Genomic DNA, 19,691 nt, shown 5'->3' with positions numbered 1-19,691 from the left:
CGTACACCACCAAAAAAGGAAAAGATTTCGTCAGGTAAGTTTGGTTGAAAATTATTCTATAGAAATTAAAACTTTTTGTGCAATTTGTAAAATTTATTAATCATTTGGATTCAATTGCTTGATTAATTGTTAAATCAAAAACCTAATTATTTTATTTTATTTGTCTAACTTTGTGGCCAAAATTCAAATTATCATGTCCCTTTGTCCTTAGAAACACATTCACAGCAAAAGTTATGGTGCATAAGTCATTTCCTTATGCATGGTGCATAAGGACTTCACAACCATCAGATTTCATCTAAAGAATCAGACAACAACATCATGTTGGATCTCAATCAAACCAACCCAATCCATCGGACATCACGCTCATTCCATAATTTCCCTCCACTCTCAACTCCTCACCGGAGCAATCACCGTCAAACCTCTCCGACCACCGTCAAACTTCTATCACCACTCGCCGGAGAAGTTTCTGAAACCGCATAATCGAACGATTCGGAGTAGTGACGGCGATGGCTGATTCAGACAATGAATCCGGAGGAGCACCGAACGCCGGGAACAGCGAGTTATCACCACGAGAACAAGACTGATTCCTACCGATTGCAAACGTGAGCAGAATAATGAAAAAAGCTTTACCGGCGAACGCGAAGATCTCGAAAGATGCTAAGGAAACGGTGCAGGAATGTGATTTCCGGTGGTTCTGTTTTCAATTGCACCTTGCTGGATTAAAGAACACCATTAAGTACATCTAATGGTTTTGGAGTACAACTGCTGGAAACCATTAAGTACATCTAATGGTTTTCTACAACAAAATGATTTTGGCATTTCGGTACGGTGATGATGATGAACGACGGTGTTGATGATGAGATTGAAGATTCTGGAAACCATTTCCACAGAAAAATGGGTTTGGAGTACAACTCACAGAAACCATTTCCACAGCAAAATGGTTTTGGCATTCCGGTACGGTGATGATGATGAACGACGGTGTTGATGATGAGATTGAAGATTCCAGTGGTGGTGATGATGATGAACGACAGTGATGATTCAGTTTATTTTCGCGTTTGGGGGTGTAGGAAGCAATTATGTTGGGATTTATGCACGGTGCATAAGGATTTCCTTATGCACCATAACCACTCCCTACACTCACACCAAAACAAAATACACTTATCTGCGTAAAAAAAAATATACATCTCAACTTCAAAGATTTGATTTAATAGTAAAAATAAATATCTTAAATTTAATCTGACCTTGTTCGAGCTTTGCTAATATCTTTGAAAGAAAATAAATGAATATATATATATATATATATATATATATATATATATATATATATATATTTATAAACAATTTTTGAATAAGAATGACATTCCTGCCATAAATTGATGCAACATCCTCTAACCTTAAATTTTTCTTTTCATATAAAAGAAAAATAAAATACACATCTCAAGATTATGCCACATAGATAGATGGTTAGGGTGCGTTTGATGGTCAGGATAGGGAGACAGGATATGATACATTAATCATATCCTGCTTAAATCTCATGTTTGATGCACCAACGTGATAGGATAAAATAAACCATTTTCCTATCCTATCCTGACTTTCCTTTGTAATTTCTATCCTGAGTATAGGCTGGGTTAGAAATTATCCTGATGGGATTAGAAAATCATTCCTTATTTATTCTCCTGATATTTTGCCATTTTTAAACTATTGTCATTTTTAAAATAATGATATCATGTTTTTTCTATTATAATTAATAACATTCCATTTTTATAATATTTAATTAATTATGAGAGAAATTTTTTCATTTAATTATGATGATATCATGTTTGTTATCATGTGCGCATCAAACACATGATATGATTAATGTTTATCATGTCCTTATCATATCCTATCTCTATCCAGCTTTATATCATATCCTGCCTCTATCCTATCCTGACCATCAAACGGACCTTAAAATATTAAGTGTATTATCTCATTAGGAAAAGGAACCAAAATCGATGGAAAAATGTCTTTTATTTTATTAGCTAGTTTTACATTCTCTTTAGTTTAATTTATTTAGTTTTCATAATTATTTTTGAATGATAGCTTTCAGAGAGAGCCTATTGCTCACACAACTATCATCATGTTATTCCTTGTTCCTCCTCTAATACCATAAACTGTGACATGTTGTTGCCCATAAAGCATTCCACTTGACCTCTATGGAACCCACCTCCATGCACTAAATATTTAACCCGTAAATTATGTCATCTCTAATTTAATCACTAAAATATATTGAATAATTTTCAAGTATATAAATTCGTCAATTTAACATTTATATTATAGTATTGATTTTTTTTATTAAAATTAAAATATTTAAAAATTATGATAGTTTTATAATTTTAAATTTACTTGTGTTTTTCCCTAAAACATTTGTCTTAAGTTATGAAACAACTTTTTTTTTCTTTAGAATTTCTCTCCATCAAAAGTAATCGTGTCAAGCATGTCGGACATGGACAACTCTCCAAAATAAAATATGAATTTTGATCTCTCAGGTTGTGGAAGTCTAATAACACAACTTTGTTGATGTCATTAAACCACTTTTATATAAAAAAAAGTTATTAAATTAAGTACTTCATTCATTATATCTCTAATTTAATCCTACTTATTGTGGCTTTCAAAATATAATGTAAAGAGTGGATGAATACGAAAATTGATATTCAAAATTGTATTTAGTCAAAATGATTTGTCTTTTTAATAAATTCGTAAATTCATAAGCCGGAAATTTTATTAGTGGAATGCTAATAAAATTTGGTTCTTAGCACGTTATTGAGTGCTAATAAAATTTGGTTCTTAGATATCAAATTAGTGTCTAAGAACCAAATTTTATTAGCAAATTAGTCTAAAAAATGGTGAGATTAATGTAAGATCAGTGTGTAGATAGATAGGTGTCACATATTCACATATCACAGTTGTATTCCCTAATTAACCGTAAAACTATTTGAACGACCACTTTACAAAATGTCAAAAATGAATAGAAGGAAAACTAAAAAATGAGTTGAATTGGCAAATTTACTTGTGTTTCAGGGTCATTTCATGTATTGTCTAAAAAGAAGGCACATGAAGCAAATTGTTTATTAAATTGGAAATCGACATTCAACATGAGAGGTTGTTCAAAATATTAGACAAAAACTAATAATACAACCAAAACAAATCACAAAACAAGTACTAACATACTATATGAACAGTGGCAAAAACCACTAACTTAGCAAAGAAAATTGCTAAACCAGCAGAAGTAATATTATTGAGCTAACAATGATGTCCAACTACCTATAGGAACAAAAAGAAGAGTAGAGTTAAATGGTCAAACCCCAACCTTCAGTCTTCTCTTTACTTTGCTCCCATCCTCTCCACCACCCATTCTTCACTACTCTTGTCAACTATTGTCCCTAACCCTGATCCTCCAATATTACTTTGCCCTATATTTATACACACACACCACCACCTATTAATTCACATACAATACTATATACCATATAGTAATATCTTTTTCCAAACTCCCCTTTGCAAGATATATATGGCCAACGTGGAATGCTCCTCTGAGGAAGTTTCTTCTGATTCTTCTATAGGTACCTTTAATTTATTCATTCATTGTCCCCATATGTTTGATTAAGAACATGCATGGAGTTATGAGGAATTATTGGTAATTAGCACTCAATTTTATGATAAAAATACAATTATCTATAAAAATGTTTTTACACATGATGATTTTTAAACACTCAGTTCGATCATTATTATAAGTAAAAATTATTTTTTAGGTTTATAGAATAAATGGTGTACTTAGTCAATAGAATATACTTCTTAATTACATCAAATATTCAGTTAATCTTAAATAAAGTAGATTTTTGCTTATAATAATAACTAGATGTAATATACCTATAACTTATAAGAGATGATGATCCAAATAAAAGTTTTTCATATAGCTACCTCGTTTTTTTATCAATATATAGCTACCTCGTTTAATAAAAGAAAAATTAAATATGACAAACTACATTTAGATGGAGGGGAAGTGTGATTTTTTGCTTTTAAATTTATATATAGCAGTACAATCCAATTCCAGTGGTACTCGAGCAAATTCCAAGGTAGAATTTTCTAAAGATGAAGAAGATCTTATCATCAGAATGCATAAACTAGTGGGGAATAGGTAATGAAGTATGATTAAATTATATTTCCTCTGTATAAATAATTAACACTTGGCTTGTTTATCATATTTTAAATAAAATTAACCATTTGAATATAATAATAATATATTAATTTTCAGGTGGCCTTTAATTGCGGGAAGAATACCTGGAAGAACAGCTGAAGAAATAAAGAATTACTGGACTTCAAGATCCTCTTCCACTAGCCAATGAAGTGTTAGAGAAATACTATATATGGTTCATACAGCATGTGTGATTTTGTGTTCACTCTTAATTGAAACAAGAAAAGTGAGAGTGCATGCATTTTGAAGTTTTTTTCTATGAAAAAGTGCATTTGGAAGTTTAGACAATAATTTTGTGGTGTTTGCCATTAATTAAAATGTGCTGCAACAATAAAATACATCTTTTTACTATGATGCTCTCTATCTAAATGTTGCTTGGTGTGAGTGTTCTTCGGGTTGAAGATGAAGTAATTATCGTGAGACACTTTGATTTCATCATGGGTGAAACATTAATTTTTTTAACAGAATTATATCGTCAAACCTAGTGCATATTCAAATTTTGCCATGCATTATGTAGTGTGTTTGATTCTGAGCCGATAAAATAGATCAATCTTGCTCCCACTTATATTAATTTTACCAAGCTGCAAATTGGAGATTGACGCACACCACCTTCACAGTTGAAGAATAAATTTCCAACACACACAGATTTTTTTATTTTTTTTTTTGGTCAAGTGTTCTTTTCTTTTCAATTCACGGTAATCTGGAATTCGACGATGAGTAAATAAAATTTGATAAAATATTATTGTTTAAATCATGAATTAAATTCAAATTCTTCTAAAGTTTATCAATCAGAAGTGAACACGAACATCCACCGGTGTTGGTATGTTGTGCCCTGATGCACTAAAATATATTATATTTTTAAAAATTGGAGAAGAAATTTTTTATTTTGATTTATTCAAGTGGTACAAGAAATGAGTCGAGTTGAACTTGTCAGAGTCCGACTCAACTTGATAAGATTTTGTTAAGCTCGAAACTCGAGTTCAATATGAACTGTTTTAGCTTGAGTTCAATTCGTTTGAAATTTATGAACAACTAGATTTAGTTTGTTGGATTCATATTGTTTAATCGAAACACATAATTTGAAAATATATTTATTTTGTTAAAACTAGTCAAAGTTTTTAGATTTTTAACTTTTAAGTTTTAAAAAAATGAAAGCCAAAGATCAAGTTAAAATTAAAGTTATCATAAGCATGAATCGTTTAATGGATATATTGAATATAAAGTTATTTGATTATCGAATTTAATTTTTAACTCAAATTCAACTCATTTGATTAACAAATCAAGATCAATGAGTTAATTGTCGGAACAAGTTTCAAACTATATTCAAATTGGCTCAATTTTTTTTTAGGCTAAGTAACACTGATATCTTACAAGAGAATTTAAACTCTTAACGTTGATGCATTAGATTTTAACACATGTTATATGTTGCCTACCGGTCTATAATTGAAGTTTTTCTTTTAAGAATATAATTATGTGAGTTGCCTATTTTTTTTTTCAACCTAGACTTCTATTTTTTTTAAAAAAAAATATAACAGCATATTACTTTCTTTTTCTTCTAGAAACGTGATACAAATATTTTTTTCAAGAATAAAATCTTTAATTTCTTATTGAGTTCTGCTATATCCATACCCTTAGGTGACATACAATTCTTTGACCTCCACACACAACTGTGACATGTGACGTCCTTTTATTTTGTGAAACGGTAAGTTTTGTGACAACAAGTCCTGAAGATTGTGAATCCGATGATGAAAATGATGTAGGTGATGTTGTTGTTGTTGGTGGAGTGTTGTGAACGGCGACAAATAGGAGAAAGAAGATGAAGGTGAGGACGGTGGTGGTGAAATCTGAGATGGCAACGACAACGACGGTGGGGTTGTTGGTGGAGTATTGTGAACGAGAAGGAGAATGGAGGTGTTGGTAGAGTGTTGTGAACGGTGACAGAGAGGAGAAAGAAAATAAAGGAGGTGAGGACAATGTTGGTGAGATCTGAGAAGACTGCGGTAATGAGTTGGTGTGACTTGTGGTGGGTGGGTATGTGACTTTGTGTTATGAAAGTGAAAGAGATGAGGACAAGGAAAGAGACGGTGGTGACGTGAATTTTTTTTTTTTTGACAAAATAGAAGATATTCATTCATTCAAATTGATAGAGCACATCAATATAATGCAAAATCGCTAAAAACAAAAAGGATGAATCTGTGAACAGGCTCACAACATCCATGTTAATAGCATAAAACGGCAAAGTACAAATGCCTACACATATGACTATATTTAAATCTCCGGAATAACCATGTTTCCGGATCTGCAACGTGGATGACGCCAAAGTCATTGATTGGATCTGCACTGGATCGAAGCTGATCTAACAATCTGAACCGATCAAATACCTGAGTGAAACAAACAAACAAACAAACACGTCGCACAAAGACGACGAACAACCAACGTCGCACAAAGACGACGAAATCACAAAATAAAAAACGAAATAGATGTGAAAATCACTTATTTCAATAAAAGGGAAAGAGAAAAACGAGTTAGAGGGGTGATTTTGGATCAAAAATTGATCCTAAATCACCCCTCTTTGGTGGATGAAGGAGAAGAAACTAGGGTTTTGATGACGGGTCACAAGGTGACGTGAAATTTTTAAAATGCCCTTTGTTACGCATGAGAACATATAAAGGGGTAGGAGAAAAAGGAGAGGATCCTATGAAGCCCGGATACGAGATACGATACTGCACTGATACGCCGATACAGGAAAATTTCAAAAATCAAGATACGATACTGCTGGGATACGTTAATAAAAAAAATTATATAATTAAATGTTCAATATAATTATAACCATTATTTTAATATGCAAATATATTAACAAACAAAGGAAACCAGTCATAGGCTCGTAACACATCAACATAAATATAAATAATATTGATGATTAAGAGAGTGATGATTAGTCAATTACATACACAATATATCCCAAAAAGAGCACCATAAGTGTTATACTATATCCAAAAGAACGTTGTTAGTGCTATACTATATCGATCCAAAAAAGAAGCACTGTACTGAAGAGTTAAGTTATTTTAGTTAACATTAATTGGGAAGTATTGGGGCAGGTATCGGTGTAGGATAATTATCAGATACTTTCCTGCTACGTATCGGGAAGTATCAGATAATTATTTTTTAAAAAAATAAAATTTAATCTTTGGATACTCTCCTGATACGTATCGGCAAGTATCAGGCAGGTATCGGTGCAAGATACGCAGGGGATACGATACGTCATCCATTTTGAAGTATCGGGGCTTCACAGAGAGGATCCAACGAAAAAAGTAATCTGTGTAAAACATTTCTCTTTCATATTATATATTTTTTTTGTACTTTGAATAATTTTTGTAGTTTCATTAAACACCCAATTATTTATTAAAATATAATACACTCTTAATATAAATATAAATATAAATATATATATATATATATATATATATATATATATATATTCACCAATTTACTCATATAATTATACTTGTATTATTTTTCAAAATCATTTTAAATGATGTGGATGCCAAAATATATTATTTGTTTGACCGATGCACGAAATAATAAAGACATTCAAACTTCATACATATAAATTGAGAAGTCGGGATTTGAACCTCGATCACGGTTCACTTGAATTAAGATTTGTGGATTATTATTTTATAGATTTTAAAATGAAAATATAATAAGAAAACCTATGGAAGTCAACTTGTTTTTGTTGACAAAATTTATGGAAGCTAGCTTAGCATGAATTATACTATCCATTGTTGTTGATTTTGCACCCACCAATTATTTCATTAATTAATCAATCAAAAAATATAAAATAACCTTAGCAGAAATTCATCTTCTCACGTCTCTCTTTCTCTCTCTCTCCCAAAACACAAATCACAGCAAATAGATCCATCTTCTCAACCTTTCTACAACCATACATACAGGAACATCAAATTCTAAGCTTTTCAAGGTATAAACTTATTTCTATCAACTTCTAATTATTCAAATCAAACTCCTCTTTCTTATTATTGTATTATTTTCAGATTTTTATTTTCAATATTATATTCCTGATTCTGCTTAGATCTTATCACTATGCTGTTTGTTTGGTTGATGATAATGACAGTAAAATTATATGCTTTTTGTCTCTTTCGTTTATTGGCTCTTCATATTATTTTTTCTTCGTAATAATAACAGCTTGCATGTATGTGAATTTACTTCCTATGAAATCTTAAATCCAAAAATTAAAAAGTATTAAGAGCTCAAAAGCTCAGTGGAGATTCTAAATCATGGATTTTGAGTCTTTTGTTGAGCTTTTGTAAATTTGATTTTGGATTATCTTGTTTAATTATAATTTCTTATGAAGTGATTTATATGTGGAAATTAAGTGAGCAAATTATTAAATTTACATTGAGATTCTCTCTTTAATGCAAAGACTGCATTTTTATTAAAGCAAGCTTGCATATGTGTGAATTAACATCCTAAGAAATAAATGAATCTTAAAAGAAAAAAAGAAAACAGTTTCAGTAGCTCACAAGTTCAGTAGAGAACTTGAAAAAGTGTTTTTTTAGTGCCTGTTTGGGTGAGTGGTTGCAAATTTCATTTTATATTATATCTTGGTTTTGCAAATTGATTGTTTTAAATGTTAGTTTCGGGTGAAATGATATATGGTCGAACACTTTTATCGCAAAAAGTAGGTTTGTGGTAAAAATCAAAGTGTGGAACTCTCATTTTTTTACTTTTAATCGAACGTTTATTTTGGAGCTAACTCTATTTTAGATGAAAACAGTCAATCAAATGCGACGTTTTGAAACAGAATCATGTTTTTCTTCAGCTAATGGGAGTTTGAGCTATGCAGTTGTTAGTCTAGTATTGATCTTAGATATCTGAGTTTATTCTTGCTATGCTGTATACTATATCATTGTCCTTCGATCTTTTTCAGATGCTGAATATTACACTTTTATTGCCCCTTTGTTTGTTATCATGAGAATTTTTTTATCTTTTGTGTGTGTGTGTGCGCGCGCGTGCATAGAATGGAAGGTGTTGATGCATTAATAGGGGGAGACAAACTTATTCTAAGGGGATTGACTTTCTATGGTTTTCACGGAGCAATAGCGGAAGAAAGGACGCTAGGACAGAAGTTTGTGGTAGACGTGGATGCTTGGTTGGATCTCAAACCAGCTGGAAAATCTGATAACTTGTCTGATTCTTTTAGTTACGCTGAAATATATCTTATAGCTAAGAAAGTTATTGAAGGACCAGCTCAAAACCTTCTGGAGTCAGTGGCCCATAAAATTGCAATCGCTACTTTGGAAGTTCAGAAAAAGATATCTGCTGTTCGTGTGAAGGTTGGAAAGCCTCATGTGGCAATTCAGGGTCCGGTTGATTACTTAGGCGTTGAGATTCTGAGACGCAGAGGCGATTTGACAGACTAGAACTTTCATATTTACTATGCAGGTTTTTTATGTCTTTCGATTCTATTTGATACAGTAGTAACATTACTCTTCCCTGAGCGTACCATCATTACTTTTAGATATCTCTATCTCATATAAGTCTTGGTAAAATAATTAGAAAGGAAACTGTAACCAGATAAACTGGACAGTGGACGACACCATATAACAAAAAAAAATGCAGTGAGATTCTGTTATTTTTTAACTGCCAAAGAGTATTTGAGTAAAGTTTATATGATTATCATTGTTTAATAAAAACCACTTCCCATTAAAAAAAAGGACTGCTTTGGAACCAAATTAAAATGTCAACTATTGGTTGCTTAATAATGTTTGACACATGATTGTTTGAAGTTTTTTGCCAGCTTGAAGGTTTATGTTTCTGTCCCTTACCACGCACAAAGCTTAATCTGCTTGACAATTGACATGCCTTTTTTGGTATTTGATAGTTCGGTGATCATATTGCGGTCTTGAAATGGTGATAATGCTATTCTTGTTGTTATTTCATTTCATATGCCGGAGGTCTAATAAATGTTATGGTTGTAAATTAAGGGTCCGTTTGGACTGGCTTATTTTTTAGCTTATGAAAAACAGCTTATGCAAATAACTAAGTTTTTATGTTAATTTGTAAGTTTTCAATAATGAAAATTGTATTTTCATGAACTACATTGACAAACTTCAGAATAATACTTAAAAGCTTATTTATTTGCATAATCTGTTTTGCATACACTCAAAATAAGCATAATCCAAGTGGGCCCTCAGTCATAATAATCCAAGATGCCAAGAAATATGAAAACTTGTTGGGATATAAATAACTGTAATTCCCTTCATCTAGTTGATTTGAATGAAAAAAGGTTGTTCAAGTTGCTATGTACTTTTTGGTCAAAAATAAAAAGGGGCTATCTATGTGTACTTCCATGAATTTGTTTTAGTTTTGATAGCTAAAAATTTGTCCATCTGCTACTGTGCAGTACTGGAGTGACTCATCTATCAAGAAAAGATGAAATTCTGAAAGTTTAATATACTTTCTCCACCTTTAAAATAAAAAATAAAAAATCTCCTAGATAATGTGCCTAATTGAAAAAAGTATAGTTCCTATTACTGATATTTATTTAACAAACTATTTTAGAAGGTTTGAATTTAATCAAGAAAAGGGACAAGCGAAATGTGTTGATACTTGCTAGTAATCCTATGGGTGCTAGTGCGGTGGTGACTGCCTAGTTTTGCAACCCAAAGAGACAGAGTTCGAATTCCCACTGGAGAATTTATCGCCTATTTCCTCTCCTCTCCCCTAATTAAATTAGACTATTCTCTCTTTCTCCTATTGATAAAAAAGTGTTACAAATATAGCTGGAGGCAGTATTCAACGTGCGAGAATAGACAGTTAAAATTGGAATTTGTGGTTAATGGTGAATGTTGGGCGATATCACCCTGCAGTTGATAAACTTTGTTTGATTGTGATTTGGGCTATCTTATTCAGCAATGAAAATATCAAAACTTAAGGGCATTCAATGACCCCATTCCTCGTTAAGCCCTATGGATGCTGAAGGAAGATGCAATATCTAAATGAAATGGCCTGACCATTCACTATTAGGATAAATGAGAGCATTGTGATTGGTGAAACTTTTTCCCGCTATTCTTCTTTCTTCATGCCAGGCATGCCTTCAAAACTTTAGTGTTAGCTCGCTGTTTTTTCATGAGGCCTTGATGCGTATGGAAGATTTTTGTTGTAGATGAGCAATGGTAATGGTTAATAGTATGTGCTCTACTAATGAGATCTCGTGATATTGCTAGCAATGGAGACAATAGGTGCTTAGGCTGTTGAAAATTTCAAAGCACCCCAAGAATTATGCAAGATAACTGAGATATTGCATGATGATAGTGCAAGCAGTAGCAAAAACCGACTAAATATTTCAGGGTTATGGTGAGTTTTGGCAACAGTTGAAAGGTGTGATAACTTTTGAGATACTGAAGCAACGTTCAGGTTTGAAAGGTATGTACATGTATTTTCCTTCTCGTTTTGATGAAATCAAAGTTTGGTACGTGAGTCAGAGATAGCACTCCTAAAGTGAACGTGTCTCTAAAATGAGCAAGTGGGGAATATATCCATACTTGTTTGAATTAAAGGCAAATTTACTTTAGGGAAGCTTTTTCCTGTAAATATAAGCTTACAAAGATAAATTTCTTTCATCTTTCAATCAAAAACACAATATGTTCATACTCAAAGGAAGTTATGTTAGTGTTAGCTATAGATACTATTATAGAAACAGCCAGAGTATGAAAGCAGGTGATTAGTTTTTGTAGTCCTTGCTTTTTCTCTAAAGCTCCAAGCTAGCTCATGTTCAAGCCTTTGAAATGAGTACATGATTATATAAAAAGGTAATTCTATCTTTGACATCAGTTACCTCAATTGACGAAGAGATTATAAAATTGATAAGTTTGAATCGATGGTGACACAACATGGCTCATATCCCTCATGTTAATTTTTTTTCAAAAAAGGGGTTTTGGGGTTGGGGAAGCTGCCTTACTTGTGCCATAAAGAAGCTCCCCCACTGATCACAAATATTTCTTACAAAAAATGATGGCCATGAGATTTCTTTTCTCCAACTTGTAAGTTGTGCCACCGTTTGACATCTATTTACCTTTTCAATGTTACTTTATATAATTCTCAACCATTGTGTTAATTAGATAAATAACTTATTTATCTAGACTAACTTCACAAAATTCAAGCTTGCCTCAATTGTATGCATACTTCTGAACATACTACCATGCTTTATTTTTTCTGAAGTTATATCAATCATTTACATACACAAAGAAGAGTGATACTTCTATAGACTTATACACACAATACTTTCATTAACTTTCAATCTAGCCTATCCAACAATAACCTACATATGCTTAACCACCACTCCGTATGTAACAAAAATCTTTGACCTATTTTTACTTATATTTCCTTACGGAGGGAGTAACTACTAGTTGCCAAATCCCTTTTAGATTGGTGGTTAACTATAAGTAGATCATTGGTTAAATAAGCATAATAGTTGGCTAACCAAAGTGAAGTGTGGGTAGCATTGTTCTCCGGTAAGAAAGTCATCAATGCTCACAAGTAAATGATAGCCATGAATTGCAAAGGTGCATTTTTTTTCCCTTTGATTACTCAGAGTATATAAAAGTTGACATCTTAGTATGCATTAGCCATGCAAATATGCACAGAAAGCCAATTCAATGAACATAGATACCTTTATCAAAAATGTAAAAATAGGAGATACCATAAACCTTGTTAAACTGCTGTATCAAATGTATGTTGACATGTACTTGAAAAAACATGTGAAATATTGAAATTTCTCTTGTGTATACGTTACTTTACTTTTCTGGTTTCTTCCATGGTTTCACAACACCGAGTACTATAAAGATGGCAATGAGCAGGACCAATATAATGGCAATCATCATGCATTTCCTTGACTTCTTTTGCAAACTCTTTGCAGTATGTAGAGCATCGTTACCCGACTTCACATGATCAGTTGCATTTGCCACCTGTTTGTATCAGAATGCCATTTTGACAACACAATGATTAGCAGTATGAAATGATAAAGGAATTGGTGTAATAGAATTGGTGTAATACAATAAAGAAACTATAAGCTTTATTTGACAAAATGACTGTATCTAAGTTTGATGGTGGGAAAAGAAACTGATTTTGAAAGAAAGCGAATCTGAATCCAACAGTGTTGAGATTGAAATGTTTTGTGCTCAATGGTTTATATTCAAAAGTTTCACGGGATAACTTCTGTAAATCGAATGCAATGCACTTTGGGTTTGCTTAAATGTGTTCCTACATGCCAATCACTTAAGCAAATTGATCGTATGTAGAGTGAGGCTCTTCGCTCCAAAAGCCTATCAACCACCGGAAGCTATCTTCTGGTGTCTTATTAATTTTTTTTTTTACTCTAAAACTACATTCTGGAAGGTTTTGTCTCAATTTTGAGCAATATCAGGGGAGGGAACTGAATTTCTCAATGATGTAACATTTAAGAACGTAAATGGCTCTCATTTAAGAACGTTAGTGGGCTTAGTTCCTGTTTTTCCTTTCAACAAAACTAACAGTAACAGAACAGATGGAGGAAAATATTTGTGTATTACTCTGAATTGGAAAATTAATTGAAATGAACTAAAAAATCAAGATGGTTGGAGCAATGCTCCTCACAAGATGATTAGCAGTAAATCAATAGTAAAAGAGATAAGTCAATTTTAAGAGAGAATCAACTTCTCTATTCAACCCAAAACCACCCAGACCACTTTTTAATTCTCCACTGTCCTCTTTGGTTATAAAGAATAGTGCTGGCAACACACTTTCTAACACGCCTATTCAATACACACCTCTATCGGTTGAAATTCAAATGGATTTCACTAAATCATATAGAACTTGCATGATTTTCAATGAATGGTATATTTCTTCCCCAATTACTAATGATCTTATAACTAATAGTGAGCCTAAAAATCTTTTTTTTATCATTATATAATGCTAAAATTTGAGTGTTTGTCGAATGACTGACTTTTCACTTTGGATGCCATGTTTTCCATGGCAAAATCTATGAACCCCTAAAGAAACCTAGTTGAAGTTGATCTAAGCAATCTAGATAGGAGGATCAAACTCACTTTCGTTTAAAACCTATTTATCTATCTCAACTCAAACTGTTCATACTTTAAAGAGGGATTTTTGTTTTAATAACTTTCTTTAAAATCATTTTAAACCTCTCTCTCTCTCTCTCTCTCTCTCTCTCTCTCTCTCTCTCTCTCTCTCTCTCTCTCTATATATATATATATATATATATATATATATATATATATATATATATAAAATTTGTTTTTTTATAGAACTCACATAATCACAAATATTCTATCAATGTAGTGTGTAAATAATGTGTAAAATAAAAATTATTCTTTTACCATATAATATAGTCTATCCTAATTGAGATAGATGAAAAATATTAGGGACTATAGTAATTGAAAGTTGAAACTCTTTCTCAAAAGACAATAAAAGAAAAGGAAGCAATTGACATTTGGACAAAATAGATCGGAAATCTGTTCTTTTTTATTTGATCACACCCTTTTTAATGTGGTTATTAATAGCACATACTGAAAATCAATTAAAGAAAAAGTGAAATTATAGTAAAATAACCACATTTTTTTTCTCAAAATTATAACACTTCGGATTATCAAACATAACTCTTGATCAAGCATTGGAGTTCAAGAGTTAAGATTGTTCGGATAACATGTTTTCTTTTTTGGGAACCTACCTGTCTGGAAGTATACTTTCCAACGGAAACAAAACTGTGTTTTCTTGTACGTATACTTCCAGACACATGTTGGGGGTGGGAATAGAAACTGACAATTAGGCAAAACAAAAACGAAAAAACATATAAAGAGAGACAAAATGAGAGGGAAAAAAAGGTAGTTTCTTTAGAAGAAAAACAACAATGCAATATATGTCACAAGCAAATGGCAACAAAACCAGCTTTAGAATGGTACAAGGAAATAAGAAGCCCTGATAAACTTTTTAAGGCTACAAAGAATAAAAATTTTCGTATATTGTCAGACAGAGACACACCGATGTATTAGCAAGTCAACACACACAAATCAAGCATCATACAAACAAGTAAAAGTCTTAAAAATCAATCCTGCTCTAAGATGTTCCCGCCGACGCATGCAAATGCTTTCCCAACCAACACGACTCTTATATATATGGACAAGGGGACTAAGAACTCTTCCAAGGTTTGAGAACGCCAACAACTATGATAGCTACTATTATTAACAGGATGATGATGGCAATGCACATCCATTTTCGAGAATTCTTCTGGAGTTTCTTAGCACTTTGAAGTGCAGTTGTCCCTCTCTGGACATGATCGACTGCATTGTTGACCTGAACAAGCCTCTTATTAACGCAAATTGAACTAAACATGCGCTGCATTCTACATACAAACATATATATATACAGAAAAATCAAGGATGAGCGAAGACACAAACCTGGCTTTCGATGTTGTCTAAAATTTCTCCTTGAGCATCAACTAAGACTGCCATGTCAAGGTAAATCTGAAAAATAATACGATAGAATCATATTATTATAAATGTTACCATTGTCAACTAAATAAATATTGAAGACGAAGATTTTATTGCAAGTAAACCTGATGTAAATCAAGAAGTTTTTTCTCAATTTCTTTGACAGCATCATGTCTCTCCTGAATTTCTTCTACAGTGCTCACGACCTGCAACAACCCAAATTTTCTGAATTAAACTTTTGCATGAAGAAAATTTCAATTTTCCACACAAGCAAAAAACAAATTGTAACTGCATTTGTAATTGCAGATGTGTTTCAAAATAAAAAATAATCTTGGAGAAACTTCTAATTTGCATTACGGCTTTTTTTCCTTCCTACTAAGAAAAGAAATGAATAAATAATAAGATATTCCTCCTTTAAGCTCAAGAAACAACACGCTAACGTCCGCTCACCACACCAATATCTCGTCCATGAGATGAAAATACGAAAAATCACTTAACTATATACGGTTATGTTTGAAGAAGAGACAAATTGAGAAAAAGTCATAATATCTGAATAGCTTTTCAAAATTAAAAAATACGGTCAAATAGAAGATCATAAATCAAATACCTGTCCTCGGCCTGCTTCAAGAATTGCCTGCTGGAAGATTTGCTCACTGTTTCCAGTTTCTATCAGGTGATCAATCGTCTAACATAGTCATGAAACAGCCAATTAAACCAAAACTTATGCATAGCGGATATCTCATCTCAAGTAACAAATTCATGAATCAAACTCACCTCATCATCTGGCCTAGTTCCGGTAACTGAAGAATCAAGTCAAACAATCACAAAGTTAAAAACACAAGGGCGTGATGACCATATACTTTTTAAATAAATAACTATAGTACTACCATAGTGCAACACAGTTAACTTTATCAAGGGGCTAAAATGCTCATACCTGTAATAACTCTTCTTTCCACAACCTCACGATATTCATCTTGTATTCTTTGTCTGAGAGTCTGCAACATAACATACACACTGATGAGATGATAGACATAAACTTGGAAAAACAGCTTCTAGTGTTAGGTGTTTCAGACTAACATACCTGGAACTCTGTCATGAGATCTCTGAACTTTTTAGTCAAGGAACTGCAATTTCAAGGAAAAATAGATATTCAGCTTAATTGTTTTTATCAAGTATGCTAATAAAGATATGCACTATAAATTTACTTTGTCATATTCATTCTTGCTCTGTCAATACCGGTGCCCTTCTCACAGCCAGGCTTTTGTCTATTGTTTAGATTCTGCATAAAACATATCCCGGTTAACTATTTTTTTTCCGTATTCGAAATCTATATAACAAACTGACATATGCTAAAACAATATTCAGCTAGCATCACATTACTTCTCTATTGATAGCTTCAATTTTTGCTTTGACCCCATGTGCAATCTTTCCAACTTCATCAATATCCTTTTCCATCCTCTTTTTGATAGCTGAGAATGATGCAAGAGGTTTATCAGTCATAAAAAAAACACGAAATTTCAAATAGATGTGATGTCAGAATGGAAAAGGTGACACATTCAAACGAAATAAATATGAAATATTTAATCAACGTGTCACTGTTATTAGCACGACAATTGTCCTGATTCAGTAACCAGTAACAGCAAAATCTTATGAGTAATAAAAAATTTGAAGTATTTTCAACTAAAAGAATTACAACATTGCATTGTAACAATACCTTTCATGGCAGATGCTTTTGTAACAGCTTTTGATTCCTCATTAGCTTCCTGCAAAAAGTGCATTTAGTAACGGTTATAAGTTTGGCAAAAACAAAATGGTTATAAGGAGACATTGCTGCTACAAAGTAATATATGAACTAAATAGATACCTTTAGCTTTTGAAGTAGCGCGGACACCTTCTCAATTTGTTTATCAGCATCTTGGATCTAATAACAAAATAAAAAAATACCAGTAAACTTAGGATATTCAATTGACATACTGAACAAAAATAGCTTGAAGCATCAAAACTTCTCAGTTTCATTATACCCTGTATGTTTGGTTTCAAAGTAGGAGGAGTCAAAAGTGATTCCAGACACACACAGTTAACTTTAACATATTTGAGTGATTTCCATTGGAATTGATTTTGTCTCTAGTCTAGAATTGATTCTAACTTGAAGCTAGAATTTGTAGCTTTTTTGACTCCAAACGTGATTGTTACATTCAAATTTATTGTTCAGCTCATTTATACGTGAATGTATATAAACACAAACCACCTCACATTCAACTCACTTTTAACTAGAATCAATTTTACAAATTCAAATGTTGGCATAAGTCCTATGCAGCACAGACACAAACACATTGACACAGTTTATAATTTAAAAAAATGACATAATTCAATGTAATCATATGTATCGGTGTCTTCGTCGGACATGATAGGTATCCGACACCAGGACACGCCTAATCTGAGGTGTATCTATACTTTGTTAAAGATTAAAATTAACTGAGTAGAAAACACGTAGTTGACCTGTTTATTAAAAGCTTCCATTCCCATATCAGAACTGCTTCTTTGATCTTGCAATCCCATTTCAATATCACCTTGTCTAGAAGGTTGTCCATGATTAGCCTCACTAACAAATGAATCCTGCAACAAACAAAACAAAAAAACTATCCTTAGAATTTGATCTACAAAAACATGATACTTGAGTTCAATCCAAGTCAAATCAAAAAGAAAGAAAAAAAAAAACCCAAGTCAATATCATAATGAATTGAAACACCCAAAACCTAAATAAGGATTAATTTTGATCTAATAGTGATGAAATCAATTTTAACTTTGAAGGATTAAAACATTAAAACATGATTGCACCAGAATCATAGTGGTAAAATGGAAAGAAGCTAAAAATTAAACCTCAGTTGAAAATTGAATTGAGGAAAGGAAAGTAAAAACCCAGTAATCAAAATCGAATTTTTTTCTGGGGGGTGAATTAGAAATATGAACTTACAGTGAGAAGGTCGTTCATGTTGCTGAATGATGAATTCAATTTCAAAGAGAGAGAGAGAGAGAGAGAGAGTAAAACGGCAACAATGAATGAATGATTATGTTTGGACTGAAAAACAAAACGACAGCGATGTTAAGCGAGGCAACCCACGAACTCTCTCTCTCAACAACAACAAAAACAATGCCTTTTCTATTTGTTTCTTGTCTTGTTTTATTTTCCACAATAGATGAATTCTTTAAACACTACTTCATCTCTCTCCTATAATTACTCTTTATTGTAAAAAAGAAATAAAATTATCTATTACTAATTAAAGTTATAAAAAGTTAATATTTTATTCCTTAAAAAAAGTTAATATTTTGAAAATATTTCTTGAAATAAACTAAATATTTTATATGCTATAATTTGTCTCTATATATAATAAATTTTTTTTTTAAAATATGTCTTGTGAAGATCGCACTTGACTAAACAAGGTCGATTGTTTTTTGGTGGAGGAAGTACCAACATTTTAATTACTTTTTTCTAATTATGTTTTCTAGTTAATACCATTTGCACCAATTTCAATTCAATGTTTTTTTTTTTACATATATGTAAAGATGAATAAAGTACATCAAACATGATAAGTTTTTTCGTTTTGTTTTTGGAAATTTGGTAGACATGACTAAAGATTGACTAGCGTGGAGTTTATTAAAATGTGAATAAATCTTTGTATGAACTAATCTACACAAGTTGACGTCGAGGGGATTTAAATTTGATATTTTGAGAGGAGTACACTCCAATATTTCAAACCTACACCACTAGACCAATCCACGTGGATTTCAATACATGATAAGGTAATTTATTGAAATTATAATTATCTCTTTTTTTCTTTATACTTTTTTTTTTATTATCTCTTTTTAATTTATATAATTTTCTTATTTAAGGTAATTTATTAAAATTATAATTATCTCTTTTTTTCTTTATACTTTTTTTTATTATCTCTTTTTAA

At 31.9% G+C, this 19,691-nt stretch overlaps 3 protein-coding genes and 1 long non-coding RNA gene across 7 annotated transcripts; 3 read left to right on the top strand and 1 right to left on the bottom strand.

Annotated features, from left to right (window-relative positions):
- The first annotated feature begins 3,308 nt into the window (after nt 1-3,308).
- On the top strand, nt 3,309-4,582 carry LOC146950380 (MYB-like transcription factor ETC3). Of its 2 annotated transcripts, none has more exons than XM_085741563.1 (3): nt 3,309-3,599; nt 4,075-4,174; nt 4,292-4,582. In XM_085741563.1, the coding sequence occupies exons 1-3, from the start codon at nt 3,548-3,550 to the stop codon at nt 4,380-4,382; spliced, it is 243 nt and encodes an 80-aa protein (XP_085597689.1). In that variant the 5' UTR covers nt 3,309-3,547; the 3' UTR covers nt 4,383-4,582. The 2 variants fall into 2 exon arrangements, with proteins under 2 accessions (XP_085597689.1, XP_085597687.1); XM_085741561.1 differs by having other exon boundaries at nt 4,072-4,174.
- A 3,514-nt stretch (nt 4,583-8,096) lies between these two features.
- Nucleotides 8,097-9,889, top strand: FOLB3 (Dihydroneopterin aldolase). 2 transcript variants are annotated; one of them, XM_085746307.1, is made up of 2 exons: nt 8,097-8,207; nt 9,267-9,889. In XM_085746307.1, the coding sequence occupies exon 2, from the start codon at nt 9,268-9,270 to the stop codon at nt 9,667-9,669; it is 402 nt and encodes a 133-aa protein (XP_085602433.1). In that variant the 5' UTR covers nt 8,097-8,207; nt 9,267; the 3' UTR covers nt 9,670-9,889. The 2 variants fall into 2 exon arrangements, with proteins under 2 accessions (XP_085602433.1, XP_085602434.1); XM_085746308.1 differs by having other exon boundaries at nt 9,177-9,889.
- Nucleotides 9,890-11,390: 1,501 nt separating this feature from the next.
- On the top strand, nt 11,391-13,736 carry LOC146950378 (uncharacterized). Its single transcript, XR_015027512.1, has 2 exons — nt 11,391-11,674; nt 13,167-13,736. It is a non-coding gene; the product is annotated as an uncharacterized LOC146950378 (long non-coding RNA).
- LOC146950377 (syntaxin-132-like) lies at nt 12,806-18,888 on the bottom strand. 2 transcript variants are annotated; one of them, XM_085746304.1, is made up of 13 exons: nt 18,710-18,888; nt 18,235-18,351; nt 17,600-17,656; nt 17,450-17,498; nt 17,116-17,204; nt 16,941-17,014; nt 16,817-16,859; nt 16,670-16,730; nt 16,510-16,535; nt 16,343-16,420; nt 15,861-15,941; nt 15,703-15,768; nt 12,806-13,215 (listed from the first exon to the last, which is right to left on the bottom strand). In XM_085746304.1, exons 1-13 carry the CDS (start codon nt 18,725-18,727, stop codon nt 13,045-13,047), a joined length of 930 nt encoding a protein of 309 aa, XP_085602430.1. In that variant the 5' UTR covers nt 18,728-18,888; the 3' UTR covers nt 12,806-13,044. The 2 variants fall into 2 exon arrangements, with proteins under 2 accessions (XP_085602430.1, XP_085602431.1); XM_085746305.1 differs by lacking the exon at nt 12,806-13,215 and adding an exon at nt 15,114-15,598.
- Between the last annotated feature and the right edge of the window lie 803 nt (nt 18,889-19,691).

This window comes from Medicago sativa, chromosome 2, assembly GCF_051527215.1.
Source record: "Medicago sativa cultivar Bolivia chromosome 2, Bolivia_mono, whole genome shotgun sequence".
NCBI classification, from domain to species: domain Eukaryota; kingdom Viridiplantae; phylum Streptophyta; class Magnoliopsida; order Fabales; family Fabaceae; genus Medicago; species Medicago sativa.
Note: the sequence above shows the minus strand (reverse complement) of the source record. Positions and strands in the feature narration are given on the sequence as shown.

Bases quoted from the DNA above. Each gene is read 5' to 3' on its own strand.
- LOC146950377 (XM_085746304.1), bottom strand. The intron at 17,657-18,234 runs GTCAACTACGTG...TTTTGTTATTAG, and splicing joins TGGAAGCTTTTAATAAACAG to ATCCAAGATGCTGATAAACA. The intron at 17,015-17,115 runs GTAATGTGATGC...TGTTTTATGCAG, and splicing joins TTGAAGCTATCAATAGAGAA to AATCTAAACAATAGACAAAA.
- FOLB3 (XM_085746307.1), top strand. From the start codon at position 9,268: ATGGAAGGTGTTGATGCATTAATAGGGGGAGACAAACTTATTCTAAGG.
- LOC146950380 (XM_085741561.1), top strand. From the start codon at position 3,548: ATGGCCAACGTGGAATGCTCCTCTGAGGAAGTTTCTTCTGATTCTTCT. The intron at 3,600-4,071 runs GTACCTTTAATT...ATTTATATATAG, and splicing joins TTCTTCTGATTCTTCTATAG to CAGTACAATCCAATTCCAGT. The intron at 4,175-4,291 runs GTAATGAAGTAT...ATTAATTTTCAG, and splicing joins CATAAACTAGTGGGGAATAG to GTGGCCTTTAATTGCGGGAA.